Genomic DNA, 21,882 nt, shown 5'->3' with positions numbered 1-21,882 from the left:
ATGTTAGTCTATGGCACCGTATGCTTACGTCTTAGCTTTTCTTATGTGGTCCACATGGTATATTGGAATAAATGCCAGTTGTCTTTTTTTATGATATGAACACATTATTTATATGTTTACTTTGTATTTGGGTGCCCTTTTAAAGCATTTTTGACAGCTTCAACTCCAGTGATGATACATGTTTACAATGAAAATTGTGTTTTGTGAAACGGCAGTGGTTACATTTAATTTTTCAGAGATAGTATTTTTACAATTTTTTACATAAATTAGAAGTGATTTATTGGTTTGTGTGTCTTAAAATGATTTACCCTTTTTTATGATGTCAATAAAAATTTTTAGGCATTTTTTGTGTTTAAAATCTGTTTGTTGGTTGAATATGTCTGCTGGGTATTTTTCTGCATGAGTGGAAATTTCCATTTCCTCAAAAATGTTCATTCTATGTCCTTTAAGTACTTTGTGAAAGATTTTCAGGGAATTTTCAATATTTTTTGCTTTATGTTCTTGGCTTTTTAAGTGCAAGTAAAATGTAGATTGGTGGCTTTTGCAGTTTTGTGTGTGTTCTTTACACCTAATTCTGAAATTCTTGCCTGTTTGTTCAACATAATATTAACTACAATCATTGGAAGAAATCTTGTAGAAGTCTAGGTTTGGAAAAGTGGAGCTCTTATTTTTAATTAATGATATTTTTACTTTCAAGTTGCTATTCAGATGAAATGTTTATTTTATGTTTGTTTTCTTAAACAAGCTGTTCATCTTTTCCATTATTTGCCCTATTTATGATGATGGATCCGATGTAGGTTTATTTGTAATATTTCCTTCTCTTTTTAATATTATTTCTTTACATATGCCATTTGTTTTTGATTTTGTAAACTGTTTCTGTAATTTTAGCTGTATTTCCTAAGTATTTCTAATTCATAATCTCTAAATTGTATATCAGTGAGATTTTTTCAAGCGTGTGAAAAATTGGAATGGTGATGTGATCTTGGATTGAGGTTCATGGTTGTTAATTTACTCTGCACTTTTATTAGCTTCTCTAATTTCTTTTTATAAATTGAGTGTATTTTATGACTGATACACCAGATACATCTGTCTCCTAATTCATTAGTATAGTCAATATTAATCCTTTCTCTGCTGTGGGCACATATACACAACCTGCTACTCAGTTCCCCAGCTGTAATAGATGCATATAAACATGCTTCATGGGTTTTCCTGCAGTGCTGTGGACATGTAAATGTATCCTGATCTGCCGACCTACCGCTGCTACAGATGAGTTACTTCAATATCTTGGTGCTATCATTTGCAGATACCCTTGTTTTGATAACTTGAATTGCTTGTGAGATGTGACAATTGTTACGACCACAATTTATGATGCGCAAGGACATGAGTGGGTGTGTCATACATGACAGTCCTTTGGAAATCAATCCCTGTAACTCAAGAAAGAAATGAAATATCTTTCTGCTCTCAATTTTACTAAAATTTTGATACCTTATCTACATTTCATTTACTATGGTATAAGAGCTAAAAACGACCACATGCAAAGTTTATGCAGTTTTCTTTTACCTCTGTAAAATCTGTAAAATTTTCACAATATTTTACTTAGGAACTATAGCATGTAATGAAAAGAAATTCAGCTCTTCAAAAATTGAAGATATCAGACTGTCACAGGTGCAAAAATCAATTTCTTTCACTTGATAGTTTTCTGAAAAATGATTGACAAATATTTCATAGCATCTGGCAAGTTTGCATGGATGGAACTGGATGCGTCATGCCCAACTGTCATATGTGAAACCCAGTAACTTATGAACAAAATGAGATATTCTACTGTTCTCAGTTTTCAATGAAATTTCAATGTCTTCTCTACATTTTGTTTACTGCAATGTATGAGCTAAAACCAACCATGCATAAAATTTACAGAATGCATCATTACCTCTGCTAAATCTTCAAAATTTTAATCTGATACAGCGCAATAAGTATGACAGATAACAAAAAGAAATTCAGTTCTTTATCAAGTGGAGATGTTGGATTGTGAGATGTGCAAAAATCAAATTTTTCATGTAATAGTTTTTGAAAAATTGGATGACAAGTATTTCACATTGGCTGGGACATTGTCTCTCAGCACAGGAACCAGCATTTGATGAGCAGTACAGCTGCAACAAAAAAAGTTGGCTCAGAATGTAGTGCAAAGAGCACAATTATAGCAGCAAAAGGGTTGCACTTGCTTCACTGTGAATGTGTTACGGAAAGGTCTTGATTAAACTGATCTTTAAAACGTTGCAAACTAAATTATAAAGATGAGCTTAATCAAGACCTTTACGTAACTGATTTACAGTTAAGCAAGTGCATAATACCTGTAATGTTTGACTAAAGTAACAAACTTGTAGACAGATATATCTGATGTACCAGTTGTAATGTATGGTCAGTCAACACAAATAAATTAAATAAGCTAATAAAAGTACAACATAAATGTAATAGACATGAACCCCAAACTGATATCCCATCATCATTCCAATTTTTCACATGCATAACATTGAAATGAGAAGTAAAAACACAAATAAACCCAGTTATGTTACAATACCATACATAGGGCAATTATAAGAAGAGATGAACAACTTGATTAAAAAACAAACATGAAATTAAACATTGAAAACTCCAGATTGGAGTATCAACACTGTAGGAATAGACAGATTGCTGCTTATCATAAAGAAGACACGTCAGGTTGCAGGCAGGCGCAATTAACAGACACTTACTTCAAGTTTTTGACCACAGGCTTCATCAGTGAAAGAGACACATTCACGATTCACACACACAGGCTAGCACACCTCACTCACATATGACTGCCAACCCCAGCATCTCAGGCCGGAATCCCAGATGGCATACCGGTGCAAGATGCTGGAGTTGGCAGTTGTGTGTGCATGACATGTGCTTGCTTGCATGTGTGAATGGTGTGTGTATCTCTTTTATTTTTACTTATGAAGGCTGTGGTTGAAAGCTTTATGTAAATGTCCTTAAGTTGTACCTGTCTCCAACTTGACGTGTCTTCTTTATGGAAAGTAGCTCTCTGGCCTTTCCTACATTGTCAAATGTGAAATTAGTGTTTCATGGGAATAACAACTGAAAACCAAAATATGGTCAATAAAAAATAATATCTCCACATTTCCAAACCCAGGCATCTACAACCTTTTTTGTGACAATTGCAATAAATTTTATATTGGGCAAACAGGCAGGAATTTCAGAATCAGGTTTTGAAAACACACACAAAACTGCAAAAACAACTATTCTACATTTACTTGCATTTAAAAAGCCAAGCACCTAAAGCAGAAAATGTTGAAATTGCTCTATAAATTCTTCACAAGGTACTTAAAGGATGGACAATGAATATTTTGGAGAAAATGGAAATTTACACTCGTAGAAAAAAATACCCAGAAGACATCACAATGAACAAGCACATCTTACATATAAAAAAATACCTCAGAAATTTTATTGACATTATAAAAGAAAGAGGGTAAATCAACAACAGACACAAAAAGTAATAGATCACTTCTTGCTTATGCAAAACCACAAAGATACTGTCTCTGAAAAATTAAATGTAATCACTGACTTTCCATGAAATAGAATTGTGAATTGTGTTTTACTCATCTCATGACATACATTTGCAATCTATTTGGTTTGCATACAAGAGACATGTCAAAGATTTATAATACTGTTACAATGATTTTTACACTAATAAATAATAGCACTACAATAAATAATAACACTATAAGGATATTTCTTGGAACATGTGACACATTGTATTCCAGCTCAAATTTCCAGTTTGTCCTGCATGAATTCACCCAGTGAGTAATAACATTTCAGTGTCAGTACCACATATAGCTTTTTTGTAAGTGTACCTAAATTCATCTGCATCAATGTGTTCCCTTTTAAAATATTACAAATTTTCATTCCCATGTATTGAGGTCTGAGATGGTGAGTGAGGAGCATAAAATTTTCTTTGTTTCTGGTATCATGTGAATGGACAAAATGGTTTTCCTCAAATAAACCATGTCTGATGTACAAAAATATGTATAGGGATATATGTATAGGGATAGCAGAGTTAACATTTTAAGTTTTCTTTAAAAAATGGATAACATCGTTTTTTTATGATTTACAGTACACATATTTTGAATAATTTTTTTCTGTGTTTTTAGTATCCACACTAATGCAAAGCCACTCAGTTTGCTGGGTATTCACTGTGTGCCTGCCAGTTCAAATATTTATCTACATTTAAACCTAAAAATATGACTGAGTCAACGTCTTCTATGTCTTGGTTGTTTTGAACAATCTTAATCTCCTCACATTTTGACTGTTTGGTTTTGAAGTGCATCATGCGAGTCTTAGGCATGTTCAGATTAAACCTATTTCGCTGAAACCAATTTTCTAAGGTACTGAGGGTACTGATCACAGATCTTGGAATTTTTCCAAAATCCTGGTCTTCAACTAAGACAAAAGTATCATCTGCGAACAGAACTGATGGGAAGCTGATATTTAATGGTAAGTCATTAATATAGAAGAGAAATAGGACTGGGCCTAATACAGAGGCTTGTAGAACACTCTGATATATAATTTTTTTTTCCCTACGCAGAAAAATACTGTGTGTCATAAAGAGATGCTATCTCTGTACTTTTTGTTTGATAAGTAGGATTTAAGCCATTGTAGGGTACTGCTGCTAATGCCATAGTTTCCAGGTTTGTATATAAGCAATGCCTTTGTGAGGTCACAGAAAATTCCTGCATCTTATGTCTTTACATCTACATCTACATCCATACTCCGCAAGCCACCTGACAGTGTGTGGCGGAGGGTACCCTGAGTACCTCTATCGGTTCTCCCTTCTATTCCAGTCTCGTATTGTACGTGGAAAGAAGGATTGTCGGTAAGCTTCTGTGTGGGCTCTAATCTCTCTGATTTTATCCTCATGGTCTCTTCGCGAGATATACGTAGGAGGGAGCAATATACTGCTTGATTCTTCGGTGAAGGTATGTTCTCGAAACTGCTCTCCGTTGGATCTTCTCTATCTCTTCTATCAACCCTATCTGGTGCGGATCCCACACTGCTGAGCAGTATTCAAGCATTGGGCGAAGAAGCGTACTGTAACCTACTTCCTTTGTTGTCAGATTGCATTTCCTTAGGATTCTTCCAATGAATCTCAGTCTGGCATCTGCTTTACCGACGATCAACTTTATATGTTCATTCCATTTTAAATCACTCCTAATGCGTACTCCCAGATAATTTATGGAATTAACTGCTTCCAGTTGCTGACCTGGTATTTTGTAGCTAAATGATAAGGGACTTATCTTTCTTATCTAATGATGTACTGATTTTCTCACTGAAATTGTTCACTGCATCTGTGATGTTTTCCCCTGCTAAAAACCAAATTGATTGATTAGTATACCAGAATATTTTGCAATGAAATCTTGGATTTGGGCAACAGCAAGTTTTACAAATATTTTACATATGACTAGGAGAATTGAGAGAGGACAATAATTTCCCATTATCTCTTATGATCCCTTCTTGAAGAGTGTTTTAACTTTGGCATATTTCAGTACCTCTGGGAAACAGCCCTCTTCAAATCATAGATTTATTATTTGAGTTAGTGTGTTTGCAATTTTATCGTGTATAGCTTAAATAACTTTGCTGGGTATTCCACCCCAACCTGTAGAAATTCCATTATAAACATATAGCATTGCTGGAGTCAAAGCCGTCAAAAAAGCTGTCAAAAATTACTTTACAAGATCATGCAAATAAAAAGTAAATATAAAAATAACACGATCATATCATAACAAAAGACAACCGACATTTGCCATTCAAGATGTCGTATGGACAACTTCATACAAGCTGAGACATAAGCATAAGGTGCCATATGTATTCATAGACTAACATAGACATAAGGAACAATGTTATATAAGACACTGTTATCTTCACAGATACACTTGATAGCAGTAGAACACAGAAATGAGCTCATCATATACCTTGTATCACTATGAGTAAATAAATAAATAGTGCAGCAAAAACATGTACTTAAAATAAAATATGTCATTTAATTCCTTACAGTTCTGCCCTTTGACTTGATGATCACCTGGATCTGGCTGTGTGGATATGCTACCTCCATGTTAACCGATTCGCTGTGGATTTGATTGTGCAGTTCCACCGAGATGCAGAGGAGCTGATGGTAGCATTTTACCCGCTGTTCCAACATGCTCCACAGATTTTCTGTGTAGTTCAAATCAGGTGATTTGGGCACGCCAGTCAAAATGTAACAGAATGTGGAGGTGTTAAGAAAGCCAGCTACATATTCTTCCAGCCTGATGATCTTTGCTGGTGTCAGCTTTATTTGCCTTTGAGGTGACCTACTCCAAATGTTCATTGCATTTGGTTCCCATCCCAATATTCTCCCACTACACATTGGGATGGACCTTCACTCACTGCCCACAACAATTCATGGTGTGTTTGGAAGCAATTTTGATTCACAAACTTTGAAATGCGTCTTTGGTCTCTCTGTCAGGATCTTCTTTTGATGACAATTCCAATGTCATTTTTCTTGGCCACCACTGCTCATAGACGTGTTGAACACTCGCCATGAAATACCAACAAATCCAGCAAATTCAGACCCTGTATGGCCGTTGTCATGGGCAAATATGATTGCCCCTTTATACACTCTGTCATGTCCCATGTTTATGCACAGTGTCCACTTAAAATATAATGTCTCACTGACTGCTACTGATGTATGGTCACATAGAGGCAGTGCTTGAGCAGTGGAGCACATGACTCCAGCATTGCACCATCTGTAAAGGCTTAATCATTCATCTGTCTGTACACACAGAGGTGACTGATTTTGTGTGTGTGTGTGTGTGTGTGTGTGTGTGTGTGTGTGTGTGTGTGTGTGTGTGTGAGAGAGAGAGAGAGGCCATGAAGATTTTGACACTAGTGATGTTCACAGACACTGTTAAGACTGCCTGTGATAGCTGTTGAGTTAGAGATGTTGTTAGAGATGTTGCTGATTACCTGTATATCTCGTTTTGTGATGGAAGATGAATTGAAACTTCCTGGCAGATTAAAACTGTGTGCCAGACCGAGACTCGAACTCAGGACCTTTGCCTTTTGTGGGGCAAGTGCTCTACCAACTGAGCTACCCAAGCATGACTCATGCCCCATCCTCACAGCTTTAATTCCACCAGTACCTTATCTCCTACCTTCCAAACTTCACAGAAGCTCTACTCCGAGCACTTGCCTGTGAAAGGTAAAGGTCTCGAGTTTGGGTCTCAGTCTGGCACACAGTTTTAATCTGCCAGGAAGTTTCATATCAGCACACACCCCGCTGTAGAGTGAAAATTTCATTCTAGGAAGATGAATTGTATGGCACACAAGACATCGACATACACTCTAGAAGAGCTAGTTGCCCATCTCGCTAAAGGTGTAGGCATTACTTGTGATTTTGACTTGGTAACAGACAGTGTGGATTGGGGCATTCATCCTGCTAACTTTTATAGAGCCTGTGGTGTTGCCACTCTGTGCTTAAGGATTTCTGAGTATTTGAGACAATCATTAGCACGCAGATGACTGTTGCACATTAGTGTAAATAGTGTAAACAGAAAACATTTGCAACGACATCTCCAAAACAATGTTCATCGCATGGCTGTTTGAACACTGAATTTGAACATCACTAGTGTCAAAACCCTCAATGACCCCTAGCAGGGAAAAGGCGCACCTATGACACTTTCATCACATACGAAAGTGTTTCTTTTTATTTGCTCTAAGCACTGATTTTACACTCTGTGTGTGTGGGGGGGGGGGGGGGGGGAGGGGGAGGGGGAGTTGGCGGCATGTGTAATTCTTAATTGCACTAGTCATCTCTCTCTTCCCCTTAATATATCCATAATTGAAGCTGGTACAGTGCTTAACAATGGTTCACCTCTGACCTACACTCTCTTTACATCACCCCTTTCATCTTGCCCACCCTCTTTCTCACTACGGGAATGCTTCATCATCCTGCAGTCTGAGTGAGAGCATTCCTTATTTTTTCACCTTCTCCAGCATATCCTTTACCCCTCTCCAACAATGAAACTATTAGTTCTGCAAGTTAGGTAATGAGTCCCTTTTATATGTATCTGTCAACTGTACTATGTCTGCTGAAGGTAAGTACTTGATAGCAATAGTGTGTCATAATTTATTAATGTATTACTAATTGGCACATGACTACATTTATATAAGTATAGAATAAAATTTTACTTTAATGTTGCTTTCATAGGAAGATGAGGAACGCCAGCTTCTCCAGTTTCATTACACGGAATGGCACAGTCATACATGTCCTTTTTCCAATGCCATTCTGGAATTCCGACGGAGAGTTCGTGCTGTAGTAGGACCACATCAACAGATGAAGAATGGTCCTATTGTTGTACATTGCAAGTAAGCACTTTTTTTCAGTTTAAATTAACTGTTTAGTTTCACATCTATCAGTATAGTCTCACCCAAAATCACCTTTTTATTTTTTCCTGAAATTAAGAAAGAGTAATATTTGTTAATCAAATTCAGTAGGAATTATTAAAAATGCCTTCAGCCTGCTAGCAATACCAAGTAGTTAAACATATCAGATTACACAGGCCAATGATGTGAAAACTTTTTTGCCGAAAATACCTTATTATTATGTTTTTTTTTTTTACGGTGGGAAATCCAAATATGATACTTAAAAAAAACTGTATCACCCACCATTTCTTCACATTTCACAGTTAAATTTACTAAATTAAGCAATTATTTAAACAATTTAACAGCTTTTATATAGTTAAAATAATTTAAAAAGTAAGTGTAATGGATGTAGATAGCACTGGTAGTACTTCTGAAAAACACTTTCTGGCAAAAAAGGTCAATTCTGTTTTTGTGTTAACAGATGGTGTTTTGTTTACTGTCAACCTAACCTCAGTTCCCCATTTCCTGTACATGTGCTCAGTACAATGTCTAATAGTGGTTGTAAAAGCTCTGCTGACAATTTTTGTTATATTTGTGGTGAATTTGTGATTAAAAAACACCAAAGAAACATTAGAGCCTTTCTGAAAAAGGTTTATCTATCATAGTTTGGATCTAAACTTGGTGATCAAGATAAATCTTGGGTGCTGCATAAAGTATGTTGTGTATGTGTTGAAGATCTGAGAAAATGGTCCAAAAAGGAGAAAAAAGCCTTTTGATTTGCGGTTCCTATGATATGGAGGGAGCCAAGAAATCATTCGATGGTTGCTACTTTTTGCAGTCTTGATATTACTGGCCATAATTTGAAAAACAAGAAGGTAATAACCTACCCTGACCTACTGTCTGCCATCCATTCAGCAGGGCATGGTGTAGATTTGCTGGTTTCTGACCGACCAGATGACTTAAGTATCTCTACCAAAAGTTTCCACACCTTTCAGAAGCTAAACTAAAACAAGGCATCTTTGTTGGACCTGATATTAGAAAATTGATGTTTGAATTGACAATGACCTTAAATGAGAAAGAAGTTCTTAGGACATGAAAAAGACCCAGAATATGTTTCTATTATAGCTACAATGTTAAAGAAGTTTAAAACTTTAGGATGTTTAATGAGACTGAAAGTTCAATTTTTGAACAGTCACCTCGATTACTTCCCAGACATTATAAGAGATGTTAGTGATGAGCAAGGAGAGTGTTTTCACCAGGACATTACAGTGATGGAAAAATTCTACCAATGCTGCTGGAACATCAACATCACGAGGGACTACTGTCAGTCACTTTACCGAGAAGTTGAGCAAGTGACTCATCATAGAAAAAGCTACACAAGAAGCTTCAGTGAAAAAAGAGAAAGAAAGTACAAACCAATTCCAGCTGACAAGTGAAACCTCTATTAACACACATCATTGTTTCAAGTAACTTACTGTAAATACAAACCATGCTTATGTTGTAACAGTGTGTTTCATTAATTTCCCTGTTTACCATATAGCATAGGATTTTTATACTATATAATAAAAATTATATTGCTTGAAAGCTATGGATTATACAAAAAAAGTAAGGCTAGATTTCGATTCAATTCATAAAAAATCTTCAAAGATCAGCTATCAAAGTAAAAAAAAAGTTTTTCAAAAAAAATTTCTTTGGTCTTATTATCCAAGATGTTTGCTGCTATTGTCAGTACTTGCCCAGTGGCTACAAAAGAATTTCCTAATGTCGTTTAGCAGCATAACAAGGTAATCTCGGTTGTTTCAATTTAAGTAGCTTCTTTTCTTATACTACCCCAGAATCCATGTATTTCTGCAACAGTAAAAGTGCTAGCATCACCTATTTCCTTTCCAAAATTACTTTGTTGTGCACAACGTCTGGCTAACTCGACTGTCACACATTATTGATATTTAGCATAAACTTCTCCTTAACCATAAATGTTCTTCCATGTGAGATTGTAAAGTCATGTGTGTAAAACAAACAGTGGAAGGATTTTAAGTGCCACTGACACTATAGTTGAGGTATTGAGTGGTTGACAGGCACATAAACACAAATGAAATGATTACTAAGTTTTCAGATGATTTCCTTTCTCAGAGCTAGCAAACAAAAAACAAAACACACACAAACAAACATGGCTATGCTGTCCTGTCTTGGCAGTCTAACAGGTGAGGGATTGTATTAGATGGACTTGGTGAGAGTAATGAGGAGGAGGAATGGTTAGTAGTCTTATCGTAATAACAACTCTGCTTTAATGTCTGCACAGCCTTTTACATCAACTTTAGCACTAACACTAGGCATAGATCTTCCCTCTGCTCTGCTTCTCTCCTTTCTTCTCCTCCCAGCACAGCCTCTTGATACTGCACCTGGTAGCACACAATCCTACCTGTATACTTTTGCAAATGACACTACACCATTTCCATCCACATCTAACGTGCTCGCTCTCCCAAATCTTCCACACATCTCCCCATATCAAATTGGGTGAGGCATGAGAGCAGTTTGGCAGCTTCTTTTTATGCACACACAACAGCAATTTGCTATTTGAAAGAACAGTCTTCTGTAATGTCTGCTTAAAAATCTACCATAGTTTTTTCCCTTTGCAAATGACAGGTGATAGACTGCCACTTGTTTTCCTGTGATAACTTTCCCCTACAAACACATTACATGTACAGTTATGTCATTGAGCCGTACAGTGTGTTTCAGTTCCTATGAGACTTAAGCAAAATTGTAACAGATGAGTAAGAGGCAATACATGAAAATGAATCTCAGTCTTTCAAGAAAAAGGTACATTCATTTTATGTAAATGTCTATGTACAAAAAAAGTAAATTGTGTGAATGTAGTTGAATGAAAGTGGATGGTGGAAAATCACTTGAAACATCAATCAATAATGAACGCCAAGAATTTACTCTCTGCCCTTATTAAACATCTCATTTGTATTAGCTTTTTGCATAAAACTTTTATCCCTTTTGCCAGGGCTTTGACTACTTAGCCTTTTGGCTAAGGGACGTTCTACCCACAGCCCTTCCTACTCCTTTCAAAGTGATATTCCACAACCCGCCTTCCCCTCTTATCAATCTAGAAAAATCTTGATTTCTCATGCAACAACCACTCCAGCCCTTTATCACACACTGTTGTGGAATACCCAGTTGCAAGACCTATTCTATGCACCCACCCAGCACATTCTGTTGAAGTCTCATCATGTGAATTTGCTCTCCTGTCATAGGTAGGGGCATGTACCAGCTCTGCTGGATTCTCGTACAGATTATTTTTTTTTATTTTTTTAAGGGCATGGACTACCTTGCAGCTGTTCTCTAGAATGAATGGCCACCTTCAAACTGGGGCCAAGAGTGAAGTTAAACACCCTGTTCTGGGACACACCTCAGAGCATGTGTGTTTGACTCCAGTGGCTGCTTAACAAATCGTAGCATCTGGAGCCTTCCTTCACCTAGCACCTCTGAACTACTTACATGGATATTGTTCTTGCAGTTGATCTTGCCATATACATGACCTCATTTTTTACTACGCCCTGTCCCGAAACCAAACAACGCTGATCCCATGCCAGCACCCCCCCACCCCTGTGCTCTTGGCACAATCTCATTCTTCACTCACACCCTCCTCTCTGCAGTCTCATACTTCCTCTGTTCTGTCTTCCATTCCATCTTCCAAGTCATTGTGCATTTGATTAGTTTAATTTGTTGTTGTTGTGGTCATCAGTCCTGAGACTGGTATGATGCAGCTCTCCATGCTACTCTATCTGTGCAAGCTTCTTCATCTCCCAGTACCTACTCCAGCCTACATCCTTCTGAATCTGATTAGTGTATTCATCTCTTGATCTCCCTCTATGATTCTTACCCTCCACGCTGCCCTCCAGTACTAAATTGGTGATCCCTCGATGCCTCGGAACATGTCCTACCAACGAATCCCTTCTTCTAGTCAAGTTGTGCCACAAGCTCCTCTTCTCCCCAATTCTATTCAATACCTCCTCATTAGTTATGTGATCTACCCATCTAATCTTCAGCACTCTTCTGTAGCACCACATTTCGAAAGCTTCTATTCTCTTCTTGTCTAAGCTATTTATCGTCCACATTTCGCTTCCATACATGGCTACACTCCATACAAATACTTTCAGAAACAACTTCCTGACACTTAAATCTATACTTGATGTTAACAAATTTTTCTTCTTCAGAACATGGCTACACTCCATACAAATACTTTCAGAAACAACTTCCTGACACTTAAATCTATACTTGATGTTAACAAATTTTTCTTCTTCAGAAATGCTTTCCTTGCCATTGCCAGTCTACATTTTATATCCTCTCTACTTCGACCATCATCAGTTATTTTGCTCCCCAAATAGCAAAACTCCTTTCCTACTTTAAGTGTCTCATTTCCTAATCTAATTCCCTCAGCATCACCCGACTTTATTCGACTACATTCCATTATCCTCGTTTTGCTTTTGTTGATGTTCATCTTATATCCTCCCTTCAAGACACTATCCATTCCGTTCACCTGCTCTTCCAAGTCCTTTGCTGTCTCTGACAGAATTACAATGTCATCGGCAAACCTCAAACTTTTTATTTCTTCTCCATGGATTTTAATACCTACTCCGAACTTTTCTTTTGTTTCCTTTATTGCTTGCTCAATATACAGATTGAATAACATTGGGGAGAGGCTGCAACCCTGTCTCTCACCCTTCCCAACCACTGCTTCCCTTGCATGTCCCTCAACTCTTATAACTGCCATCTGGTTTCTGTACAAATTGTAAATAGCCTTTCGCTCCCTGTATTTTACCCCTGCTACCTTCAGAATTTGAAAGAGTATTCCAGTCAACATTGTCAAAAGCTTTCTCTAAGTCTACAAATGCTAGAAACGTAGGTTTGCCTTTCCTTAATCTTTCTTCTAAGATAAGTCATAGGGTCAGTATTGCCTCACATGTTCCAACATTTCTACAGAATCCCAACTGATCTTCCCCAAGGTTGGCTTCTATCAGTTTTTTAATTTAACTATTTGTGTATTCTATTTATAATGATCATGACATCTCACTATAATGTGGAATCAGTCAGTTTTACTATTATTTTATGTTTTCTCAGTGAAAAACATTCCAATATCTTGACTGTTTACATGATTGTCTTTATATAAAGTATGGCCAAACTTTCAGGAAACATTCCTCGCACACAAAGAAAGAAAATATGTTATGCGGACATGTGTCCGGAAATGCTAACTTTCCATGTTAGAGCTCATTTTATTACTTCTCTTCAAATCACATTAATCATGGAATGGAAACACACAGCAACAGAACGTACCAGGGTGACGCCACTTTGTGACAGGAAATGTTCAAAATGTCCTCCATTAGCGAGGATATATGCATCCACCCTCCATCGCATGGAATCCCTGATGCGCTGATGGAGCCCTGGAGAATGGCATATTGTATCACAGCCGTCCACAATACGTGCATGAAGAGTCTCTACATTTGGTACTGGGGTTATGTAGACATGAGCTTTCAAATGCCCCCATAAATGAAAGTCAAGACGATTGAGGTCAGGAGAGCATAGAGGCCATGGAATTGGTCCGCCTCTACCAATCCATTGGTCACCGAATCTGTTGTTGAGAAGCGTACGAACACTTCAACTGAAATGTGCAGGAGCTCCATTGTGCATGAACCATGTGTTGTGTCGTACTTGTAAAGACACATGTTCTAGCAGCACAGGTAGAGTATCCCGTATGAAATCATGATAACGTGCTCCATTGAGCGTAGGTGAAAGAACATGGGGCCCAATTAAGACATCACCAACAATGCCTGCCCAAACGTTCACAGAAAATCTATGTTGATGACGTGATTACACAGTTGTGTGCGGATTCTCGTCAGTCCACACATGTTGGATGTGAAAATTTACAATTTGATTATCAGAATTGAGGAAGTACAGTACATACTGATGAAACTAAAATGAGCTCTAGCATGGAAAGTAAGCGTGACCAGACACATGTCCACATATCATCTTTTCTTTAGTTTTGTGTGAGGAATGTTTCCTGAAAGTTTGGCCATACCTTTTTGTAACACCCTGTATAATATAGGCAGTGATTTGTACTCAACTATCCTCTCTCTCTCTCTCTCTCTCTCTCTCTCTCTCTCTCTCTCTCTCTCTCTCTCTCTCTCTCTGTGTGTGTGTGTGTGTGTGTGTGTGTGTGTGTGTGTGTGTGTGTGTGTGTGTCCATCTGTCTCTCTACCGTTGCACATTCAGATAATGTTCTGCGGAGTAGGAGTTTTCAAGCAGATATGACTTCTGGTGTTACTCTTCTTGGATATGCAGCCTAATAATGTAGTCATTTTGACACAATATTTCAATGGATCAACAGGACTCCACCATCAGCTGAGTATGCTGATGCATGATCTCACCAGAACTGCATTTCCAACAGAATTGGTGGCTCCTTTACACACTGTGGCCGGCCCACCATGCATGCACAAGCAGCACCAAAGCTGTCGCCAAGCATATGTTAACTAGTTGTGCACCGATGGAAGAAAAAGGTAAAACAGTAATCGCAAGCAGAACACTAACTTAAAAAATAGGTTGGTCACAATGAAGACTTGTTGTTTAATATCAGATAAAATCCAATTACATGTCTTACTTAAAGGAAAACTCTTATCCCTGTTAATAATATTATCAGGTAATTGAATTTCAGTAGATTCCTGTAGAACACATTTTCAATAATGAGAAGCAGGGACAATCATTTGCATCCCATTGTACATCATTTTGTGTCCCTCATTAAGACAGTGTTCTGCCACTGTGGATATCTCTGGCTGGAGCAAACAAGTGTGATGATGCTGGTCTACACATCAGTCCTGAATAGTACAGATAGTTTAGTCAATATAAGCCATCCCACAATGACAAAGATTTTGTAGACTCCGGGTTTCGTCAATCTTAAGTCAGCCTTTACTGATCCAAGAAGGGCTCTGTCCTTAGCTGGTACCATAATTACACTTTTGATGTTATATCTTCTTCAAATTAAGACTTTGGAGGCATGGCATTCAGAACATCGTTTCTTAAACCCACCTGTTTTTGGAGATACATTGATGAAATATTGATGGTGTGGCTTCATGGTACTGATGCTTTGAATCATTTTTTGATAATTTTAATTGTCTCTGTCCTAGTACTGAACTTACAATGGATGTTGGAAAGCATGACAAACTCTCTTTTCTTTGTTTTGGTTCACAGAAATGTTGATGTAACTTTTGGGGCATAGTCTACATTGTAAACTTAATGCATACTGATTGTTACCTTCATGTGACCAACTGTCATCCACCACACCAGCGCATGGGAGTCCTGCAGACTTTGATGAAGAGAGTCTATGCCATTTCCAACCCAGAAAATTTGATACAAGAATTGGACCATCTTAAAGATTTTTTTTAAGCAGAATGGTTATACTGACAAATAGATATGTCATGCTCTTTGATTTGGGCCGCTGGGAAAACCATCAGAGGATATTTATAAATATGTTGCTGTTTTTCCTTTTGCTGGGAGTATATCCTCAAAAATTTCAATAATGTTAGAAAGATATGACATCATAAGTGTATTTGTGCCACCAGCTAAGGTGAGAATCCTCCTTGGATCAGTAAAGCATGATTTGGGACAGGGAGGGGGTGGGTGGGGGGGGGGGGTGGGGGGGGGGGGGGGAAATCTGGAGGATACAAAATTCCTTGTCATTGTGGGATAGGGTTATTATCCAAACTACCAATACTGTTCGGGACCAATGTGTAGAACACCATCCCCATACATGTTTGCTCCAGTCAGGGAAATCGGCAGTGGCAGCACACTGTCTTAATGAGCGATGTAGGATGTTGTTTGGGGATGCAAATGATAGCTCCTGCTTCCCACTACGTGTAATTTGTTACAAGCGAATCTATTGAAATTCGATTATTTGATAATATTATTAACAGGAATAAGGGTATCCCTTTAAGTAAAAAATGGAGTAAGATTCTATCTAATATTTAACAAAAACAGTCTTCATTTCAACCTAATAATTCTTTTAATTAGTATTCTGCTAGTGGCATATTGTTTTATCTGTTTCTTCCACTGGTGCACTAATAATTCACTTGCACTTGGGGGTAGCAGTGCTATTGCTCACCCTCATACAGTGGTCCGGCCATGGTACGTAAAGAAGCTGCCAGTTCTGTTGCAAACTTGGTTTCGGTGCGATCATGCATCAGCACAGTCACCTGAAAGTGATGACCAGTCGATCCATTGAAATATCAAGTCGATTACATTATCCAGTTAAATACCTGAGAAGAGTATCATCAGATATTATGCTGGGGAAGTCTACATAATCACATATTTGATTTCTGTTCATGTTTAAAGTTAGTTTCCTTATCTTTAAATTCTTTGCATTACTCAGCACCTGATCAAAGATTTTTATGGCTGAATACATTATTCATATCTATGCCACACTAAGGCTGAGTGATGGATATTGTATATCATTTCTCCTTCTAGCATTCTTTTTATGACTGTTACTGTTGTTTTTGAATAACAGAAGAAATTCACTCTGAAGCTGTTGTCAGAATGCCCAGCTGCTGAAACACCTGTCTACACCTCTAGGAAAACTGTAGATGGTATATGACAATATTATGAAAAGGATAGTTACTACTCACCATACAGCAGAGACGCTGAATTGCAGATAGGCGGAACATAACAGTCAGAAAGTAAACATTCAGTCAACAAGGCGTTCGTAGGAAATCAACCAAAAAAAAAAAAAAAAAAAAAAAAAAAAAAAAAACAAACACATACACGTGCATGCACACACATGCAAATGCAATTCACACATGACCGCAGTCTCTGGCTGCTGAGGCTAGACTGCTAGCAGCAGTGCAAGATGGGAGAAGCAATTGGGTGGTGAGTTTGAGGAGGAGGCTGGAGTGGAGAGGAGGAAGGGTGGCAGGGTAAGGATTGAGGTCAGTAAAGTGGTGCCCAATGTGGCAGTCTGATGGCAGGGTGTGGGTATGGCGAATGCCTGGTGGAAATCATCTGCCAGCATGTGTAGTGTCAATAGTAAAATTCAGAGGTTCTGTTGTTATGGTATGGTCGTGTTTTTCATGGAGGTGCTTGCACACTTTTTTTTTTTTTTTTGCATGGCACTATCACAGTACAGACCTACATGGAGGTTTAAAGCACCTTCTAGCTTCCCACTGTTGAAGAGCAATCGGGGATGGTGATGGCATCTTTCAACATGATTGAGCACCTGTTCATAATACACGTCCTGTGACAGAGTGGTTACATGACAACAACATCCCTGTAATGGACTGGCCTACACAGAGTCCTGACCTGAATTCTATATGACACCTCTGGGATGTTTTGGAATGCCGACTTCATGCCAGGCCTCACCAATTGACATCGATACCTCTCCTCAGTGCAGCACTCTGTAAAGAATGGGCTACCATTCCCCAAGAAACCTTCCAGCACCTGGTTGAATGTTTGCCAGCGAGAGCGGAAGCTGTCATCAAGGCTAAGGGTGGGCCAATGTCATGTTGAATTACAGCAGTACCGATGGAGGGTGCCATGAACTTGTAAGCCATTTTCATCCAGGCGTCCGGATACTTTCAATCACATAGTGTATATTTGGAGAGGGACTGCTCATCACTACAGATGTGATGGCCACAGGTGGCTCGGCTATATGGAATGGGTGGCAGCTTTTGAAGTGATGGTATTGTTGGTAGTTGGTAGGTTTGATATGGATGGAGGTACTGACGTAGCCATCTTTGATGTGGAGGTCAGCATTGAGCAAAGTGACTTGTTGGGTACAGGGGAGGAGAGTGGATAGGGTGTCCTCACCCTCGATCCCTATCATGAAGATGTCATCAGTGAATTGGAACCAGGTGAGAGTTTGGGATTCTAGGTGTTTAGTATGGAATCCTCTAGGTGACCCATGAGTAGGTTGCCATAGGGTGGTGCCATGTTGGTGCCCATAGCCATACCCTGGATTTGTTTGTAGATGATGTCTTCAAAGGAGAAGTATAGTGGGTGAGACTATAGGTATTAGGAGGTTGTAGGCCTGGAGTCTGTCAGGCATTGGGAAAGATAGTGTTCAATAGTAACAAGTCCGAGGACACTAGGAATGCTCCTGTAAAGAGAGGTGCCAACATTAGTGATGAGCAGGACACCATCTGGTAAAGGAACAGGGACTGTGGAGAGTCTGTGGAGGAAATGTTTTTTATTTTATTTATTTTTATTTTTATTTTTTTAGGAGGATAGGTTGCAGATTATAGGCTGATGGTTGACTTTCAGAAGCATATAGAAGATAGGATTGTGGGGAGTAGTAGGGGTGAGAAGAGATTTGGACTCCAAGGGGTGGCTCTGGATTGACTTAAGGATTTGAGGAGTGACTAGAGAGCGTACTGGATTTCTGGAATGGGGTCACTGTGGCAGGGTTTGTAGGTAAAGGAGTCTGACAGTTGGTGGAGTCCTTCTGCCATGTAATTCTTGCAGTTCAAAATAACTGTGGTGGAGCCTTTGTAGCAGATAGTATTCTAAGGTTAGGGCCAGGTTTTTGGCAGTGGATTCTGGTTCTTTCTGTGGATATAAGGTTAGTTTGAAACTTGAGGGATCTGGGGAATTATGATGAGGCAAGGTTCAAGTTTAAGAAATTCTGGCAAGTTAAAAGGAGGTGATTTGGAGGTGCTTCATGGTTGGATGGAAATTTGAACTGAATCGGGCAGGGTTTAGAGTTAGTCTTTGGTTAAATCTGACTAGTAATGTTGATGGAGAAAAGTATTTTCACTGTAGGGATTAGAAGAAAGAGAGAAGGTCTGCAACAAGTCTTGCATCACTAAATTTGGGAGTCGGTCAAAAGGTGAGACCTCTGGAAAGGAAAGGTTCACGTCTGTGTTTTGGGTCTGTTTAAGTTCTGGATTCTGCATGGTGGTGGGAGGGAGTTTTTGAGGGTAGTGTAAATGTAGTAGATTTGTGAGGCAGTGTTTGTCAGAAACAAGGGGCTGTGGGGGAGGTTTAGAAATTGTTCTAGAGGTGGTGGATAATGGTAGTCCAAGGCAGGAGTAGGAACTGAACAGGGTGGAGAGTTTTTTGAGATGGTGTTGTGCATGTTGCTCTAGATCTTGGAGGGCAAGAGCTTCGGTGTGTGATAGGGGATGCAGAAATTTGGGATTGTGTAGTAGGAGAATTTTATAGGTGGCGATGAGGTACTACAAGGAGGTTTGGGAGCCAATGGATATGGTTTTGCAGGGCTGTGTTGGTGAGGGCTAAGAATTGTTGGAATCTGAACAGATGGAGGTCATTGTAGAGGGAGGGATGGTAGCCAGAGATGGTAAATTGGTGGTAAGGTCATTTTGGTGGATTCCATGAGCCAAGTGACAACACAGGAAAAGTATGATGCAGGTGTAAGTAGCAAGGATCCATGGTGGAGGACAAAAATACATAAATAATGTAGAAATACATCCAAAAATGTTTTAAAACTACATGCAGACTCGTGGGAAAAATCACAAAAAGGTTTATGGGGAAACAAGATGAAATATGAGGGAATAGGGAAATAGTGAAAGATGAAAACAACTGAAATTGGTTCAAGGACACAAAGAGATCAATGAAAAAGTAAATAAAAACTTGTAATGTGGGTTGCAGGTTTGTGGTTGAATAAGTGTGAAGAAGACAAACAGTGTATGTGACTAGATTAAATGAAGTTGTAGATGTGAACTGGAATAGAGCGGACAAGGAGTGGGGGGGGGGGGGGGGGGGTAGTATTGGTAGGATGAGATACAAGTTTGTGTGGTATAGCAATGTATGAGAAGTAACATGCAAAAATATACGAGAGTGACACAGGCAGAGAGATCATTTTGAATGTCTAGAATTAATGATGTTAGTGGGATTTCTGTGGGACATGAGATGCTGCTCCAATGATCAATGTAGTCTTGTAGACATCTGTTGGGCACAGCCGAGAGAACTGATACAGTGTGGCTCATAAGTAGAGCATGCAATGTGGTTTTTAACACAACAGAAAAGAAGAGAAAAATGAAGGGAGACTAAAAAATCAAACAGTGGAAAATACAGGATGGAATATGACAATATTATGAAAAAGAGTTACTGAGTCACAGATAGGCATAACAAAAAGGTAAACTGTTGCTTGTGAGAGCATAAAGGGACCAGGTGGAGAGAGGCTAGAGCAGCTAGGTAAAGTCCAGAGGTTAGATGGAGGGGGGGGAGGAGAAAATGACTGTGGGTTCATGGGTGCAATAAATGGCTGTGTAGTGACTTACAATCCTACCTACTGACAAAGGCTCCACCACTTGTTTTGAACTCCAAGGATTACCTGATAGAAAGACTCCACCAGCTGTAAGTGTCATCTAACAACAAACCCTGTCACAGTGACCCATTCCAGAAATCCAGCAGGATCTGCAGCCTCTCCTCAAATCCTTAGATCCATCCCAGAGCCTCTACCCAGAGTCCATGTCTCTCCTTATCCCTACCATTCCACACACTCCTGTCTTCAACATGCTTCCTAAAGTCTACAAATCCAACCACCCAAGGTGCCTATTGTGGCCAGTTACTGTGCCCCACTAAAAGAATCTCTGCTCTTGTTGACCAACACCTTCATCCTATTACCCTCAACCTTCCCTCCCATACAAACAGTAACAACCATTTCCTCGACTGACTATCCGCAGTCCCTGTTCCTGCTAGTCACTATTGATGCTACCTCCCTTTACACTAATATATCTTACACACATGACTTACTGCTATGGAACACTATCTTTCTCAATGCCTGATGGACTCCAAGCCTACAACCCCATACCTAGTCACCATGACCAGCTATATCCTCACCCAGTATTACTACTACTTTGAAGATATCACCTACAAACAAATCCAGGGTATGGCTATGGGCACCCACATGGCAGCATCCTATGCCAGCCTACTCAGGGGTCACCTAGAGGAATCCATCCTAAACACCTGGAATCCCAAATGCCTCACCTGGTTCAGATCCACTGATGACATCTTTGTGATTGGGATTGAGAGTGAGGACACCCTATCCACATTCCTCCAGAACCTTTATTCCTCCTCCCCCGTACACTTCACTGGTCCTACCAACCCAACAAGTCAACTTGCTCAATGCTGACCTCCACATCAAAGATGGTTACATCAGTACCTCCATCCATATCAAACCTAACAACATTACCATCACTTCAAAAGCTGCCGCCCATTCCATATAGCCTGGCCACCTAAGGTCATCACATCTGTAGTGACGTGCAGTCCCTCTCCAAATATACACTATGTGATCGAAAGTATTTGGGTGCCTGGCTGAAAATGACTTAAAAGTTCATGGCACCCTCCATCGGTACTGCTGTAATTCAATATGGTGTTGGCCCACCCTTAGCATTGATGACAGCTTCCACTCTCGCGAAATGAGGAATGTCTACCCACTATCCT

General features: G+C 39.1%; 1 protein-coding gene across 1 annotated transcript in view; it reads left to right on the top strand.

The window, feature by feature from the left end:
- LOC126272182 (uncharacterized) overlaps positions 1 to 21,882 on the top strand; it is a 1,390,907-nt gene that overhangs the window by 1,181,704 nt on the left and 187,321 nt on the right. Inside the window, 1 exon segment of the mRNA XM_049974835.1 lies at positions 8,279 to 8,436. Coding sequence (XP_049830792.1) covers positions 8,279 to 8,436 — 158 coding nt within the window.

This window comes from Schistocerca gregaria, chromosome 5 (genome assembly GCF_023897955.1).
Source record: "Schistocerca gregaria isolate iqSchGreg1 chromosome 5, iqSchGreg1.2, whole genome shotgun sequence".
In the NCBI taxonomy this organism is placed as follows: domain Eukaryota; kingdom Metazoa; phylum Arthropoda; class Insecta; order Orthoptera; family Acrididae; genus Schistocerca; species Schistocerca gregaria.
This window is presented reverse-complemented; position numbering and strand designations above follow the sequence as displayed.